The sequence below is a fragment of the Chenopodium album genome, chromosome 3 (genome assembly GCF_948465745.1).
Source record: "Chenopodium album chromosome 3, dcCheAlbu1.1, whole genome shotgun sequence".
Lineage (NCBI taxonomy): Eukaryota > Viridiplantae > Streptophyta > Magnoliopsida > Caryophyllales > Amaranthaceae > Chenopodium > Chenopodium album.
The window spans coordinates 79,738,905-79,752,636 of NC_137836.1; the positions used below are offsets into that span (position 1 = coordinate 79,738,905).

General features: G+C 40.8%; 1 protein-coding gene across 1 annotated transcript; it reads left to right on the top strand.

Annotated features, from left to right (window-relative positions):
• Window positions 1-232: 232 nt before the first annotated feature.
• LOC145624394 (linoleate 13S-lipoxygenase 3-1, chloroplastic-like) lies at window positions 233-6,859 on the top strand. Its single transcript, XM_081677422.1, has 8 exons — window positions 233-818; window positions 1,773-2,053; window positions 4,001-4,238; window positions 4,424-4,750; window positions 4,840-5,033; window positions 5,118-5,419; window positions 5,524-5,787; window positions 5,888-6,859. The coding sequence occupies exons 1-8, from the start codon at window positions 434-436 to the stop codon at window positions 6,642-6,644; spliced, it is 2,748 nt and encodes a 915-aa protein (XP_081533548.1). The 5' UTR covers window positions 233-433; the 3' UTR covers window positions 6,645-6,859.
• The last annotated feature ends 6,873 nt before the right edge of the window (window positions 6,860-13,732 follow it).

Below are 13,732 nucleotides of genomic sequence, written 5' to 3' on the forward strand. Positions count from 1 at the left end.
AATTTTGTGATAAAAAAATGACACAGTTAATCTAAAACTTTATTTAAAAAATTGATGCAATAAAAAAGAAAGGGAGGAATTAGGAGTAATTGATTTACTTTACTTTACTATACTCATACTAATAATTTAGTGGTAACCCGCAACCGTTAATTGTCCCCAATGACATCACATCAAATTTACCAACTTATTTCAATTTTTCATTCAAAACATAATTTTCATACACTACCCTTGCAAAACCAAACGTGTTGACTAGACCTTTCTTCTCATTGACTATAAATTAATTTCACCCCTTTTTTCTTTCTTTCTCTCTCCAATATAAACACTCCCACCATCTCCACTTCATCATCCCCCATTCTTTCCTAAGATCACCTCATCAAAAATCCTCCCACCCAAAAAAAAAAAAAAAAAAAAAAAAAATCAAATCTTTCAAAAAATGGCAGGAACAAAAGAAATATTGTGTTCATCAATTATTGAAAAATCCCCATTTATTTCTTCCACAAAATTAACCCATAAAATCAACAATAATAAAAGATGCTCTGTTTCTGGTAAAAATTTCAGGGGAAGAAGATTATCTGTAACACCAGTTGCTGCAATTAGTGAAGATTATTACTTGATAAAAAAATCTAAGCCGTCTGATCTGGGTTTCAATAATCGTGATGATTCTGGTGATGCTAAGATCAAGGTTAGAGCTGTTATTACTGTTCGCAACAAGATTAAGGAAGATTTGAAGGAAGCTCTTGTTAAACATTTTGATAATTTTTCTGATAAGATTGGCAGAAATGTTGTTCTTCAGATTGTTAGCACTGATATTGATCCAAGTATGTTTCTTTGATTCCTTCTTTCTTTTTTAATTTTACTTTATGCTCATCATTTCGATCAATTATTGAATGTAACAAATCCCGTCTATATTACTGTGGAATTTGCTATATACAACTAGGTGCACCGTACACCCAACTAACCCAAGGTTAATTTATGTTCTTCATTTGATGATTAAATGGAACACAATCATCAAAATAAGAACATACTCTTGGATGTTAAACCCGGGTGTATATTATTGACTTTGCGCTTTAGATTACATACTTCTTCTTTGTTTCAATGTCGTTCTATTTTGACTTATTTTGTGAGACAATTATAGTTGACATTTAACATTTCACTTTTTTCAATCATATTGTGTTAACCATTGAATATATTAAAATCTCGTCTATATTGTTGTCTCAAATAGTAAAAAAATTATATATACATAAAAATGTTTGTCAATTATTGAATTATTAGGATTTCATTGACGTTATTGTCCTTTGTGGCGCTTTATTAGACAGTAAAAGTATGCTTAAAGATTAAAATACTTGTTTAAACTTGATTTAATGTACGGAATGTGTATGTTCATTTGGGTACATATGGTGAAGGTAAAAAAAGTCATGCCACTTTCCTCTTTAGGCTGAATCACGGTAAAATGTTTAGTTATTTTAATGTAGCATGGCATTATTGAACGTGCATATGATATTAATCATTTTATGCCTCACTAGGTAACATTAATGACAGGTATTTGTACAAAAGTCGCTTATTTTAATAACTCCAAAAACACTATTGTATTAATGTATTATAGTCTTATTATATAATTGTAGGTATATCATGCAAATAAATTATATATATACAAGATAAGCATGCAAAATTGCAAATTGATTAAGGAACCTAATAATATACTCTTACGTAATTTCTGATATTATTGAATATTAATTTGGGTTTTATAATATTGTTTAATTTTGGCATATTAGGAGCAAGAGGACCAAAGAAAAGTGGGGAGGCAGTGTTGAAAGATTGGTCAAAGAAATCCAAATTGAAGGCTGAAAGAGTAAATTATTTGGCTGAATTTGTGGTGGACTCAAATTTTGGTTTACCAGGAGCAATCTTAATTACCAACAATCATCAACAAGAGTTTTTCTTAGAGAGTATTACTATTGAAGGTTTTGCAAGTGGCCCTGTTCATTTCCCCTGCAATTCTTGGGTTCAATCTTTCAAAGATATTCAAACCAAGAGGATCTTTTTCCATAATAAGGTAATTGATTATTTATCGACGTATATTAGCGTGCTCCTTCTGTTCTCAATTATTAACCCGTTATTGCATTGATATTTAAAATGGACTACTATAAACTAGGGTGGTAGTTTATCGATTTTTTTTTAATACTTGACGAATATTGTGGAGTAGAAAGATGGCTAAGAGATTTAAATATTACGAGTGTAACAATAAATGAGATTACACGATCAAGGTCAATTCACAAGTTGTTTAATTTACCATTGATATGTATAACAGTTATACAAATAAATCAAATAATTTTCATGACCTAGCATTAAATAGAATTTATTATATATACTCGGGTGTACCGTACTCGAGATCATTTGCTCATTTAATCAACAAATGAGAAAATAATATTTTTACTCATTTGATGGTTGAATGAGCAAATGAACTCGGATGTACCACCAGGGTTGTACATAATAGGTTAATTATTGAATACTCTACTTCTTAATTAGCATCTTGAGAACTGTAAAGTGACATGCAACCAATAATACGTGTGAATGGCAGTGGCTTTGATATTTTAATAATAGATCCATTGATTTTTTTATCTTACTTGTCAAAATTAAATTTTGTTTCTTTTGAATGTGTCAATCTTGGAAATTGGAATGCATATAATATATACATGTTCAGATCAGATGTCAAAACTAGGGAAGCTTACAATATCTTCTGATTAGTTGAACATGAATTCTGATTTTCATGAAATAGAAAATATTGACTAGTTTATCTTCAATTTCCTAGATAACTATATTTGAGTGACTTGCTTGCTTGATCGTATTAATATCATCCACTTGTATGAGTTAGGTGAAATACTTTAGAACAAGTGTCTGAATTTATAAATACTGTAGTCATCAATTATGATAACAACTATCTGTTGATATTTTTAAACTTCACATTCGTATAATTATTGTGCCAACATAGTACAATACCAACAAGCTTATTGATATTAAAAGACTTGTGTTGGTAAAATATTATATAACCATGAGGTATAAAATTACTACGGAGTAATTGTTATTGTCATTTATGACTAGAGTAATTATTGGGATGGACTTCTTTTTGGAGTGATTTTCTGATGAATGTAAATTACGGAGTACTTGGATATGATTAAATGATACGGAGTATATGCAATCTTTCTGATCCTAATTAAGCATTAGAATGACAAAATGTGCGTTGTTTAGTGGTATAATAAAGCGTACCTTTCTTTTTTTAAAAAAAAACACGCGAACACTTTGATTTAAAAAAAAAGGTGCAGAAACTACTAGAATTAGACTTGGACAAGAATCATTCTCATAATCGGAATATTCAACAAAGGGTTCAAAAGCTTGGGATACTTTAAAATCTTTACTTTATGTAACATGATCTAGCTTTTGTGGTGCTGTTGATGGTTATATAGTGTAAAGAATCATTTTTAGTCACGTTTTAATTCTTTATTTTTCTTGTAAAACATCTTTGATGGTTCATGTTTTTGTGGGCACCATTATATCATTTTACCACTAAATTACCTTTGTGACCACTTTTTAAATGAAAATCTCCCACCAAAACATATTGTTTTCAAATTTCATCCATCATAAGCCCCACTTAGTTGCTATTTTTTCTTGCAATGTCAAGTTCCACAAATCACACCAATAAGGTTTGCATCTTAGCAACTTAGCACTCATGATGAGGGGACAAAATTTTCTAACTTTTATGTACTTGATCAATAATCGAATGATGCGATCTTATTTGTTTTTAGGAATATGATATATGCAGTTTTAAAGGTAACTTATAATTAACGTAAATGTAGAAAAATTTACATTATTAGATAGATGTTGATTTAGCATTAATAATAACGATTGACACGTGATTTTGTCATGACATTGGATGTTTTTAATTCTTATGGAATTGTTAGTCCCGAGACTAACATGGTCGATTTTATATTTTTGGTGGCTGCAGCCTTATTTACCACATGAGACACCAGCAGGACTCAGAGCTCTAAGGGAGAAGGAACTGAAAGAATTAAGGGGTAATGGCAAAGGAGAAAGAAAAATGTCAGACAGGATTTATGACTATGATATATATAATGACTTGGGGAACCTGGATAAAGGAGGTGAATTTGCCCGCCCAATACTTGGTGGCGAAAAGATTCCATACCCTAGACGGTGTCGTACTGGCAGACCTCCTATGGAAACTGGTTAGTATTGTTCTCTAGCCTTATGCATTTAGTAGTAGTTTAGTTTAAAACCTCAATCATTGAAACTTTTTAATTTAATCAAAATAACATGATTGAAATTAAATGAGACCTGAAATATAGCCTGTAAAGTTTAGATTTATGATGGATAAGGCACTAAATGTGGTTTTTTCTCTAATGCTACCTAGATATAAAATATGAGAGCCGTGTGGAGAAGCCATTACCAATATATGTTCCTAGGGACGAACAATTCGAGGAATCAAAGGCAGGAACATTCTCTTTCTGCAGGCTTAAAGCAGTTCTTCACAACTTGCTACCATCTCTGACGACCAACATCTCTTCAAAGCACGATTTCACTGGGTTCAAGCACCTTGACAGCCTCTTCAGTGAAGGCTTGCTTCTTAATAACCTTGGTTTGCATGATGAACTTGTTAAGAAATTGCCCCAAGTTGTTCACAAAATCCAGGCCACGAGCCAGGGCTTAATTAAGTTCGACACCCCAAGCATAGTATCTAGTTAGTCACACCTACAATTGTCTTTCACTCTACTCGTATTATTTATAGTGTGTATAATTTTGCTAATGTAATGCTTGGTTGATTTCCAGAGGATAAATTGGCCTGGATGCGAGATGATGAATTTGCTCGACAATTTTTAGCTGGTGTCAACCCTGCTAGTATCCAGAGGATGCAGTCCTTTCCACCAGTTAGTAATCTTGACCCAGAAACTTATGGTCCTGTAGAATCTGCCCTGACAGAAGAGCACATTGTCGGTTACTTAGATGGAATGTCAGTGCAAGAGGTATGATATAACGGTTTTACCATGTCTAGCAAATTTTCTTATGTTCAGTTGCTTATGCTGTGAAACTTGGTCATGTCTTCTCAGGCTTTGGATGGAAACAGATTGTTTATCGTGGACTACCATGACACGTACTTGCCATTTCTGGAGCGACTGAATGCTCTGGATGGCCGGAAAGCTTATGCTACTAGAACTGTGTTCTTCTTGACCTCACTTGGAACTCTTAAGCCAATTGCTATTGAACTAAGTTCGCCACCATCTGGACCTAATTCAAAGTCGAAAAGGGTGGTGAGTCCTCCCGAGGATGCCACCAGTAACTGGATTTGGCAGCTTGCCAAGGCTCATGTATGTTCCAATGATGCAGGCGTACACCAACTCGTTCATCACTGGTAAGGAACTCTTAAACAACCAATTTTCTCGATGAAAAAGTTAATTGGTTGACAAAATGTCAAGATTATTTATTGATTAACGTTGATTTAATATGAAATTTTAGGCTGCGAACACATGCATCACTGGAACCATTCATCATATCAGCCCACAGGCAATTGAGCTGTATGCATCCTATTTACAAGCTCTTGGAGCCTCATATGAGATACACATTGCATATTAATGCTCTAGCTAGGCAAAGCTTGATCAACGGGGATGGTGTTATCGAGTCTTCTTTCTCCCCTGGGCGCTATAGCATGGAGATGAGTGCAGCTGCCTATCAGAATTGGCGCTTTGATTTGGAAGGCCTCCCTTTTGAACTTGTCCGAAGGTAAAATATATACTTATATGTTATGAAAACTCCTAATTCTCCAACTGAAGCATTGTTATGTGTCTTAACATCTTTTTTCCATTACAATGGTAATTCTCAGAGGAATTGCAGTACCAGACAGCACACAGCCCCACGGACTGAGGCTTCTAATCAAGGACTATCCGTATGCTGCTGATGGGTTACTAATTTGGGATGCCATTGAAAACTGGGTTCGAGATTATGTGTGCCATTACTACAAGGATCCAAGCCTAGTGGCTGATGATAGGGAGCTTCAGGCTTGGTATTATGAGGCTGTCAATGTCGGTCATGCTGATGTGAGTGATGCAAGCTGGTGGCCAGAGTTGAACAATACAGATGACCTTGTGAGAATCATCACGACGTTGGTGTGGTTAGGCTCAGCCCAGCATGCTGCTCTGAACTTCGGGCAGTACCCTTATGGAGGGTACATCCCAAACCGGCCTGTTCTGATGCGTCGTTTGATCCCTGATGAGAATGATCCTGAGTATGCAAGCTTTATATCAGACCCCCAGAGATTCTACCTCTCTGCACTTCCCAGTGTCCTACAGACAAGCAAGTTTATCGCTGTGATTGACACCCTTTCCACCCACTCCCCTGACGAGGAGTACCTTGGGGAGCGAGCACAGCCCTCAACATGGACAGGGGACCCTGTGATTGTTGAAAAGTTCTTCGAGTTCTCTTCAGAGATGCGAAGGATTGAGAAAGAGATTGATAGGAGGAACGCGGATCCTAGCCTTAGGAACAGGTGTGGTGCTGGGGTAATCCCTTACGAGCTTATGGCTCCTAGCTCGGAGCCAGGGGTTACTTGTAGGGGGGTGCCCAATAGCATAACTATCTAAGGACTAAATAAATTTGGGTTAGTAATCACTCCGTACTCGGACTTCAACCCAAATAAGTAGTGGGGATGTAGTTCTAAGTGTATTTAGAGAGTAAGCCAACTACGGAGTATTTGTAATATGCTAGTGGGCTTAGAGGAGATTTATGGAGTAGATAAGTATGATTTGTATAAAACTAAATAACTAGAATTCAACTATCATCTTTTGGTTGCTTTTTTCTTTTGGTTCAGGCAAGTAGAACCCTAATCTAAACTCAACCCTTGCAATTTTTTTGTCCAATTTTCCAAGTAAGACACTGATAAGGTTGAAGCCGGGAGGAGGGGATCGGAGGAGGAGAGGAAGGGGGGTATGTATCCTTGACAATTGAATAATACAATTTCGTGGCAAGGTGTTAGAATCCGCCTCTTTAACTATGTATCCCCTTCCCTTTTTATTGTATTTTCCCTTATGTAATGTCTCTTAAGTCTTTCTTTTTACTTTCTAGGCTCTAGGGAGAATTATTGTGTTACTGTCATTCCAACGTTCACTTGTATTTCTCTAGTAATACTATATAAAGCTCTTTAGGGAGCGAATGGTTATTGAATCTAAGCTCCCTACCCCTTTGCCTTGCTTTAAGACTTGTGTTGTTGTTTAAGCCTTTATAGATATTGTGCTTGCCTTGTCTTGAAGCATCCCCCACCAAACTAAGAAACCTTCAAGAGACGCCTTTCCTCGTCGGTTCCGCTGGTGCCCGCTTTGAAGTATCGGCCGTCACAAGCCCCGACTCCGCACCCGTGGTTAACGAGTGCTCCTTGAGATACACTTGGTCCGTGTTGCTGTGTGCTCACGAACCTCTTCCGTTCTAGGCTTGCGTCTTTGTCCTCAATTGACGAGGGCGCGCCGCACGACCCGGTGTCAAAACATCCGGACCGTGACAGTTGGTATCAGAGCCAGGTTGCTCGAAAAATGGCTGACAACGAGACGCGAGAATATTCGTTGGAAGAACGACTTGCATGGCTTGAAGGCAAGTCGGAAGAGTGGGATATGTTGGGAGAAAGATTGCCCAAGCTCGAGGATATTGTGATAAAACAAGCCGAGCAAATAGAGAGGCTTGCTTCGACGGTAGATGGGTTGACGGAGCAGCTTAATTTTGTGCAAAGCGTTGCTGATGAGGCACAAGACAAATGTGCAACCTTGATGCATGCTCAACGAGGACTTGGGGGAGGCGGAAGTGCTAGAATAAAACCTCCCAAACCTCGGACCTTCAATGGCACGAGAGATTCGAAGGAAGTGGATAACTTCATCTTTGACATGGAACAATACTTCCGCATATGCCAGTTAGAGGACGGACTAAAAGTGGATACTGCCACGATGTATTTAGTGGATGACGCCAAACTCTGGTGGCGCACAAAGTACGCCGATATCCAAGCTAAAAGGACGTCGGTAGACACTTGGGAAGATCTAAAGAAAGAATTGATGGCTCAATTCTACCCAGAGAACACTGAGTTCGTGGCTCGCACCAAGCTTGCAACCTTGCAACACAAGACCTCCATTCGAGAATATGTAAAAGAGTATTCGGCGTGCATGTTGGAGATCCATGACATGACGGAGAAAGACCGGTTGTTCAACTTTGTGCGAGGCCTGAAAGATTGGGCCCAAAGGGAGATATGGCGCCAGAAAATTGATACCCTGTCAGGTGCTATAGCGGCAGCTGAAAGGTTGATGGATTACTCATCAGAAAGGGTGCCTACCCAGAAGAAGGGAAACATGGGGTCAGCTTCAAGTACTCCGAAGAGCACTAGTGGGAACTCTCAGGCTAGCTCGAACAGCGTAGGAAACAGATATAGGAGTGGGGGAGAGGACTCACGGAAGAGCGGAGTTGCGGCGTCCACAAACAGAGGTGGGTCCTCCGGCTCATCATCATGGAATAAACCCCTCACTTGCATACTCTGTCGCGGACCACATAAGTGGTTCGAGTGCCAACACAAGGCGGAAATAGACAACCTCCAGAAGAAGCTCTCCTCAATGTCCTCAGAACATACCAAGGGGGATGACAAAGAGGAGGAGGTGGTCAGTGAAGAAGAGCCCTCTAAGTTGGGGGCAGTATACTATATGTGTGCAATGGGAAAAGAAACATCCGAGAACAAGAGCCGAACCACCAGCTTGATGTACGTGGATGTCTTGATAAACGGGAAGAAAGCCCGGGCAATGGTTGATACGGGAGCCACTCACAATTTTGTTACAAAGCAGGAGGCAAACAGATTAGGCCTGAAGGCCGTGTATAGTGGAGGTCGAATGAAGACCGTTAACTCTGAAGCTCAACCAACTTGCGGGGTGGCAAGGAACGTGAACACGAAGATTGGAGAGTGGAGTGGGACTCTAGATTTCACAGTGGCAACAATGGATGATTTTGAGCTGGTTCTAGGGATGGACTTCCTACACACCAGTAAGGCTGTCCCGATGCCCCACCTAGGGTCCTTACTTGTGACAAGCCACCAGCCATGCCTCTTGCGGACACACACTAAAGCTGAAGAAGGAAAAGAGCTTAAAGGTCCCCTCCTCTCTGCGATGCAACTCAAGAAGGGGATTAGGAGGAATGAGCCTACGTTCCTCGCTACTCTCTCAATGAAGGATGTAGAGGAAGAGGGGGACGTCCCCGAGGTCGTGAGAGAGTTACTTGGGGAATACTCCGATATCCTCCCTAAGGAGCTCCCGAAATCTCTCCCCCCTCGAAGGGCCATAGATCACAACATTGAACTGGCGCCTGGTGCCAGACCACCCGCGAGAAGTCCCTATAGGATGGCCCCTCCAGAGCTCGCAGAGTTACGCAGACAATTGGATGGGTTGTTAGAAGCCGGATTTATCAGACCTTCCAAGGCTCCCTATGGTGCGCCGGTCCTTTTCCAGAAGAAGCAGGATGGTAGTTTGAGATTGTGCATCGACTACAGAGCTTTGAACAAGTTGACAGTGAGGAATCACTATCCGATCCCATTGGTGGCAGATTTGTTCGACCAGCTAGGAGACGCTGTGTACTTCACCAAGCTTGATCTAAGGTCTGGCTACCATCAAGTTCGAATTGCTCAAGGGGATGAGCCGAAGACGGCCTGCGTCACCAGGTACGGGGCGTTTGAGTGGTTGGTCATGCCATTCGGGCTAACAAATGCCCCTGCAACCTTCTGTACATTGATGAATCAAGTCTTTCACGACTATCTAGACAAGTTTGTGGTGGTCTACTTAGACGACATTGTCATCTTCAGCAACACCCTCGAAGATCATTTGGAACACTTGAGGAAGGTGTTCGAAAAATTGAGACAGCATCACTTGTTCGTGAAGCGAGAGAAATGTGCTTTTGCAAAGAAGGAAGTAAGCTTTCTTGGACATTTTGTAGGAGGAGGCCGCATAAGGATGGATCCTAAGAAAATCCAAGCCATTAGTGATTGGCAAGCTCCAAAGAACGTTTCTGAGTTAAGGTCGTTCTTGGGGTTAGCTAATTACTACCGCCGATTCATTCAAGGATACTCTGAGATAGCAAGCTCTCTAACGGAGTTGTTGAAGAAAGATAAAAAGTGGGATTGGTTAGAGAAACAACAAGGAGCTTTCATCAAGCTCAAAGAAGCAGTAATGAAGGAGCCGGTTCTAGCGCTCCCTAACATCAACAAGCCGTTTGAAGTTGAGACGGATGCGTCCGATTATGCCTTGGGCGGGGTCCTACTCCAAGATGGACACCCAATTGCGTATGAGAGTCGGAAGTTGAGTGATGCAGAAAGGAGATATGCAGCACAAGAAAAAGAGCTCTTAGCCATCGTTCACTGCTTGAAGGGATGGAGACACTACTTGTTGGGTTCGAAGTTTATTGTTCGCACCGATAACACGGCCGCTAGCTACTTCCTCACCCAACCAAAGTTAACGGGCAAGCAAGCTCGTTGGCAGGAAGCCCTTGCCGACTTTGATGTGGAGTTCACATATAGACCGGGAGCAAGCAACAGAGTCGCTGATGCCTTGAGTAGGCGTGCTGATCTTGCCGCAACTTACAAACTGGCCCCCATGACTGCAAGCAGTATTGCCACGTCGATTAGGGATCAAGTACGAGCTTACCTTCTAGATGATCCGATGACAACAACAATAATGAAGATGATTGAAGAGGGAAAGACCAGGCGTTTTTGGATGGAAGATGGGCTCCTCTTCACCAAAGGTACAAAACTTTTCATCCCGAAAGCCGGCGGGTTAAGGAAGATGTTGTTGAGAGAATGTCACGACACTTTGTGGGCGGGACATCCAGGTTGGCAGCGGACTCTAAGCTTACTCTCCATGGGGTATTATTGGCCTGGGATGAAGGACGATGTCATGAACTACACTCGGACCTGCTTGGTTTGTCAGCAAGACAAGGTGGAACGTCAGAAACCCGGAGGCCTCCTTGATCCCCTCCCAGTGCCGTCTCGTCCGTGGGAAAGCATATCGATGGACTTCATCAGTGGTCTCCCCAAAGTAGATCAATACTCAGCTGTAATGGTGGTGATCGACCGATTCTCAAAATACGCCACCTTTGTTCCCTTGCAGAAGGCCTGTGGTGCTGAAGAGACGGCATCATTGTTCTTCAAACACATTGTGAAGTATTGGGGGCTACCACAAAGCATCGTCAGCGACCGAGACACAAGATTCACGAGCATATTCTGGACTGAATTGTTTAAGCTAATGGGATCAGACCTAAACATGTCTTCGAGCCACCATCCACAATCTGATGGGCAAACAGAGAGATTCAACGGTCTTTTGGAGGAATACTTGAGACATTTTGTCAGCGCCAACCAGAAGGATTGGGTGAAACTCCTTGATGTTGCACAACTTTGCTTCAACGCCCAGAAGAGTACGACATCCAACAGAAGCCCTTTTGAGCTGGTAATGGGCCAACAACCTCTCCTGCCACACACCATAGCAACGTCCGAAGAGGGGAGGAGCCGCGAAGCACGAGAGTTCCAGCGAGAATGGCAACAAAATATGGAAGTTGCTCGTGCCTACTTAGAGCGAGCATCGAAAAGAATGAAGAAGTGGGCCGACCAGAACAGAAGGCCATTGGAATTTAGTGTAGGGGACATGGTGATGGTGAAAATTCTGCCAGAACAACTCAAGTTTCTTCGAGGAAGAGATCGTCGACTGATCAGGAAATATGAGGGTCCCATCCGCATCACCAAACAGATTGGGAACAGTGCTTACAAGGTTGAACCACCTACGTGGATGAGGATACACCCAGTCTTCCACGTTAGTCGTCTCAAACCATATCACCCAGATGCAGAAGATGACAGCCGCAACAACAGCAGTCGCGCCAACATCAGAACCAGGACGAGAACTTCCTCAGCAACCGAAGATTGAAGCTACTATTTCTTTTTCTTTTTGTGTAAGTTTGTTTGTAAGTCGACGAGGTCGTCGACGGCTTAAGTGGGGGAGGATGTTAGAATCCGCCTCTTTAACTATGTATCCCCTTCCCTTTTTATTGTATTTTCCCTTATGTAATGTCTCTTAAGTCTTTCTTTTTACTTTCTAGGCTCTAGGGAGAATTATTGTGTTACTGTCATTCCAACGTTCACTTGTATTTCTCTAGTAATACTATATAAAGCTCTTTAGGGAGCGAATGGTTATTGAATCTAAGCTCCCTACCCCTTTGCCTTGCTTTAAGACTTGTGTTGTTGTTTAAGCCTTTATAGATATTGTGCTTGCCTTGTCTTGAAGCATCCCCCACCAAACTAAGAAACCTTCAAGAGACGCCTTTCCTCGTCGGTTCCGCTGGTGCCCGCTTTGAAGTATCGGCCGTCACAAGCCCCGACTCCGCACCCGTGGTTAACGAGTGCTCCTTGAGATACACTTGGTCCGTGTTGCTGTGTGCTCACGAACCTCTTCCGTTCTAGGCTTGCGTCTTTGTCCTCAATTGACGAGGGCGCGCCGCACGACCCGGTGTCAAAACATCCGGACCGTGACACAAGGTTACGAAATGAATCCTTTGCCAACTACGTGATATCTTGCTTGTTCTCCATCTAATGTACCGATGTACGTATATGCTAAATAAGTTGTATTTATTTGTACCTTTGCTACTCTTTTAGCATATGTTGTAGAAATGTTAAATCCAGCGAAACAATCTACATTAAGTGTCAATAATCAATAAAATTTTAGAATTGACAACCTACCAACTTCAATAGTAATTGACATATTCTTGAAATGCTACAACTACAAGCAAGCTTAAGACTATGTATACATATATAATCATTTAATCTTTTATTAATGGTAGCAATAAAGATTAAATTAACAATTATTTCAAAATGGGTGAACCACATAACATGAAAGTCTAAAATATCTAATTCCATTAGATCATAGCATAGTACATTAGTATTATGGTATCCCACTGTTGAATAAGTGGTTATAGATTGAGGAGTAACTTTCGAGTTCATAGTTGGCCCGACAAAGGCGATCAGAACTTTTTTTGCATTATTGGCTTAATAACATGCTAGTGTTTCCGTTTTTAACCCTTTATTTTTGTTACCGGTAGAGCTGTCAATTTGGGTAAACGGGTCGGATTTGGAACGGATAAGAGTGGGTGGGGTCAATTCGGATTAATTTCCACTTATGCGGGTCGGGTTTGGGTTGGGTCATGCTTGAGTCGGGTCATACTTCTTATCGGGTTTGTGTCAGGTTTAGGTCGGATTAATAACAGGTCGGGTTACATTCGGGTCGGGTGAACAATAGGTCGGGTTTAATTCGGGTTTCACAGGTTAAAACGGGTTAGGGTAATTCTCGGGTTCTAGTCGGGTTCGGTTCAAGTCAATAATTTGCGGGTTAGAATCAGGTCGGGTCATTCTCGGGTTTGAGTCGGGTTCAGTTCAATTCAATAATTTGCGGATTATAATCAAGTCAGGTCATTTTCGGGTTCAAGTCGGGTTTGGTTCAAGTCAATAATTGCTGGTTATAATCAGGTTGGGTCATTTCCAAGTCAGGTCATTCTCGAATTCAAGTCGGGTTATGTTCAAGTCAAGAATTTGCAGGTTACAATCAGGTCGGGTCATTTCCAAGTCAAGTCATATTCGGGTTCAACTAATTATAAATAGATAATTATCATTTTTATCAAGCTA